Source organism: Neophocaena asiaeorientalis, unplaced genomic scaffold (assembly GCF_003031525.2).
Source record: "Neophocaena asiaeorientalis asiaeorientalis breed wild unplaced genomic scaffold, Neophocaena_asiaeorientalis_V1.1 scaffold307, whole genome shotgun sequence".
In the NCBI taxonomy this organism is placed as follows: domain Eukaryota; kingdom Metazoa; phylum Chordata; class Mammalia; order Artiodactyla; family Phocoenidae; genus Neophocaena; species Neophocaena asiaeorientalis.
In genome coordinates, this window is record NW_020171817.1 from 3,508,531 (window position 1) to 3,512,446 (window position 3,916).

At 49.8% G+C, this 3,916-nt stretch overlaps 1 protein-coding gene across 1 annotated transcript in view; it reads right to left on the bottom strand.

The window, feature by feature from the left end:
- The window catches only part of PSMG4 (proteasome assembly chaperone 4), a 72,923-nt gene extending 69,014 nt beyond the window's left edge, over positions 1 to 3,909 (bottom strand). Inside the window, exons 1-3 of the mRNA XM_024738743.1 lie at positions 3,865 to 3,909; positions 3,222 to 3,255; positions 2,619 to 2,726 (exon numbers count right to left, since the gene is read on the bottom strand). Coding sequence (XP_024594511.1) covers positions 2,619 to 2,726; positions 3,222 to 3,255; positions 3,865 to 3,909 — 187 coding nt within the window. The remainder of the gene's footprint in view (positions 1 to 2,618; positions 2,727 to 3,221; positions 3,256 to 3,864) is intronic.
- Positions 3,910 to 3,916: the final 7 nt, after the last annotated feature.

Genomic DNA, 3,916 nt, shown 5'->3' on the forward strand with positions numbered 1-3,916 from the left:
CGGGTTTCATGCCTCCTGCAGGGGCTGGTCCAGTCCGTGCCCTGCCCGCGGGGTGCCTGTGCTCAGTTCGGGGACGCCCATCGACCTGCAGACCCTCAGGGTTTGGGGGTGGGGAGGAACATCCTCAGCTCCCCGCTTAGGAGCTCTGCAGCTCGTCATTCCCACAACACCTTTCCTTGCTGTGCGCAGCCTCGTGGACTAGGGGCCAGGATTGTAACATGGAAGTGTTTGCACCGTATTACGAGGCACAGAGGAGGGCACATCGCGGAGAGAGTGACATTGACGCTGAGCCCTGATTTATGGAGAAGAGCTCCCTGGAAGGAGGGAAGGAAACAGTGATGCCAGCTGCAATAGCTAAGATTGCTATAACACTATACAGTCTCCGGGACCTCCTCACTTGTGCGGTCAGGGGGTCTTCTAGGTGCTTTCCCATATTAATTCACTCAGTCCTCGAAACCGCCCCAGGAAGCAGGTACTGTTATTATTCCGCTTTACAGATGAGGCAATAGAGGCACAGAGAGGTCAAGTAACTTGCCCTAGATCACACAGCTAATAAGTGGCAGAGTCAGGATTCGCACCCACTCCATCCATCCAGGGCCTGTGCTCTTAACCACTCAGGGAATGTGGGGTGGGCTGAATAGGGGAAATTCACTCCAGTCCTGTGAACAGCCTTGGCCATGGGAAGCAGAGTTTGCTCAGAGAATTTGGTACTGTCCAGGTTCTCTAGGTTACGGGGAAAATGGTAGCGGTTGGGAAAAGGTTACACATATTTGAGAATTCGTGAGATTATGTCTCATTTAAGTCATAGCAAAAGAATAACAGTATCTTTCATTCTTAATGTCCAAGACAAAAATGACTGAAACCATGTTTTAAAGGAACAAACAAAAACATCTAAATAACCCACGAAAGGGAAAAAAAGGAAAATATCAAACATGAACAGTGAAAAAAATACATCTAGAGGAGTGTGGAAAGACATACTTGTGTTCTTTAGTATTTTATAAATTTTCTAATTTTGTATTCAGAAAATACGTATACATGAAATGCGTTCTTACCACAATAAAAATATATATGTATATACAATGTATGTGTATATTACACACACAATATACTATACATTTTTTTCAATTATGAAAGGTCCAGATTGACAATTCTAGTAAAAATAATTCATGCTGGGACACGAAACATTCCAGAAGGTAGCTGAGAAACATTACATATATTTACTCTAAATTATTATTGTCTGGGGCAAAAATGTATAAACTGGTGGAGCTGACATCTTTAAAGTAAATTAAACTGGAGTTCAGACTGTTTATGCTTTACACAGTCTTTTTAAAAAGGAAGCACCTCAAACGCTTCAAGCAAAATTCCTCCTTCATAAAGAGATGCTTTTACTAAAAACCTGAAAATGTGTGCAAACAGTCAAGGGAGCAGGCAAGGCTATTTTAGATGTTTCAGGGGAAAGAGAGATCGAGGTGCCTCATCCCTTGGGCCTTCTCTGAGGGCACAAACAAATAGGATGTGACTGTTCCAGGATAATGGATACAATTTTATTGCTAAGATGGTTCTTGGGTTTTCATTATTCTACAGAGGAAGCTGATGTTCTCAAAATTTCAGGACCCCAGCTAATATATTTCAACTAGATCCCATCAGTCACTTAGCAACGCATCAACCAACGGTAATTACCACCATCACAGTACCAGGCATTCAGAGGGCACTTTCACTAAGAGGCTCTCAGCGAAAGGAAGGAGAGGGGGAAGGGCAGGCAGAGCCCTTTAGTAAGACAGAGGCCTAGCCTTCCACAGGGAACTCACACCTTCCCCCTCCAGTGTGAACTTTGTCATGTCACCCCAAAGTCCCTTAGGGGTGGGAGTGGCCCAGACGCAGTCGATGACATCAGGCCCAAAGCAGGAAATGGCCCACGGTAGGCAGACACTGACTCACCTCCCCCATCACCCTGCCCGACAGCCAGAAGAGCTGTTCCTTTTAGACACAGAGAGAAGCCGGGATCAACCCCCTTCTCCCCAGACCTCGTCAAAGCCTAAGCCAGGGAACGGAGGTTCCGTGGGCCCCATTTCCTGCTGTTGTCTGCACAGCTGCCGCGTGCCCATGTGGTGGTGTTTGGGACGCGCATGCGGCAGAGGAGGGCAGCTCAGGGTCCTCGGGTGTGTCACCTTAGGTCGGGCAAGCACTATTTCCAACTCTGCCCGCGTGCTTCTCTGATTATACAGGAACAGACATGGGGCGGGGGGCGGGGAGGAAGCAGGCCCGGTGCACACTGGGTGGCAGTGAGGCAGCCTTTGCTACCAGGGATCCCCAGGGGCCCGGGCCTGCGGGAATCAATGCTGTCACTTAATATTTGTGAACTCAGCAGTCAGCGAGTAAGCATCTCTCATCTTCACAACGTAACAAAACGACCCGACCAGGACACAGAGAAGTGGACACCCTCCATGCGTAGAGAGATGCCCACCTGTTAAGGTCCCCTTGTCCCCAATACCATCCCTTCCAGGTCTCATCTTCTGCTTCTACTCGGCCCCAAATCCCCACCTTGAATGAAACAACGAAGGCCAAGACACCGTAATCTCTAGAAAATCTTTGCGGAACTGTGTAATCACAGAAGTTACCTGGAGCAGAGCTGTTCTCTAGAGAGGTTCTGGAAGGCTCCAGCTGGTCGTGAAGAGCCCAGGGAGCGGAAGCTGGGGGTAGCGGTGGTGAGAAGGTCAAGCCAAGCCCTAGGCATGGGGGTACAGCATCAGTGGGATGGGCTGAGCGAGGGGAGCCCAGCAGCACCGGGAGGGAGAGAGGAGGAGGGAGCCTAGGAGACCCACCCCCATCCCAGGAGGGGGCACCAGGCACCTGCCTGCCCGTAGAGGGACTCCGAGGACTGGCTTCCCGAAGCAGGGGTGATGAAGCTGTGACTTTGCCCACCAGTAACATGACAAATGGGCTTAATATGTATAAGGACAGGATCACCTTGGGTTTTATGCGGGCATTTTTGCTCCATAAACTTGACCCGCTTTCATATAGAGCTTCTCGATTCCCACTCACAAAGCTGGCTGTAGGGCACCTATAATTATCATTTTATAGCTGGAGAAACCGGTCTCAGAGAGAAAAAGAGAGAAGGAAGCAGTCCCTGGTCTCCGCTCCCTGGCCACCCGTTCAGGATGGTTCGTAGGGATAATTAAGGTTGGAACTTACCTCACCCTGACTAAGCCTTTGAAACTCACCTGGGCTTTCTCTTTGTAGAAGGAAGCGAGATGCCTTCACTTACAGGCTTTGTGGCTGGTGGCTGGTCAACTCTTTGAGCCTCCTTTTCCAAGCCGTGAACTTGGGATGGTAATAATGTTTACTCTAGAACAGCAGAAATAGAATGTGAGCCACGTAGGTAATTTAAAATTTTCTAGTCATCACCGTGCGTCTGGCAGTCATTTAAAAAATTTAACAGAAGCAAGTGAAATTAATTTCAAAACTATATCCAAGATATTCTTTTGATAAGTAATCAATATACAAAATTAGTAATGGAATATTTTACATTCTTTAAACTTCGTGAGTCCATGAAACCGCATGAGTATTTTACACGAAAGCACATCCCAGTTCAGACTCCCAGGGTTCAGGTGTTGAGTGGCCACATGCGGCTGGTGGCCTGGAGGTGGAGGTCGAGCCCCATAGGGTGGCTGTGGGCACGAGGGGACACAACGCGTGGAAGGCACGTGCTCGGGCTGACGCCGGGATGCCGTGCTCGCTGGGACACCCAGGCGCGCACGCGATATTCTGCACATGTAAGCGGCCTGTGCGAGGACGCAGGACCCAAAGCACACGCGAGACAGGCCCAGGCGCCCAGGCACTTCTCCCGGCCCCTCCCCCACCGACCGCCTTCCACACGTGGGCAGAGGCGGAGGGCGCCCACCCCGCCATCCCCGGC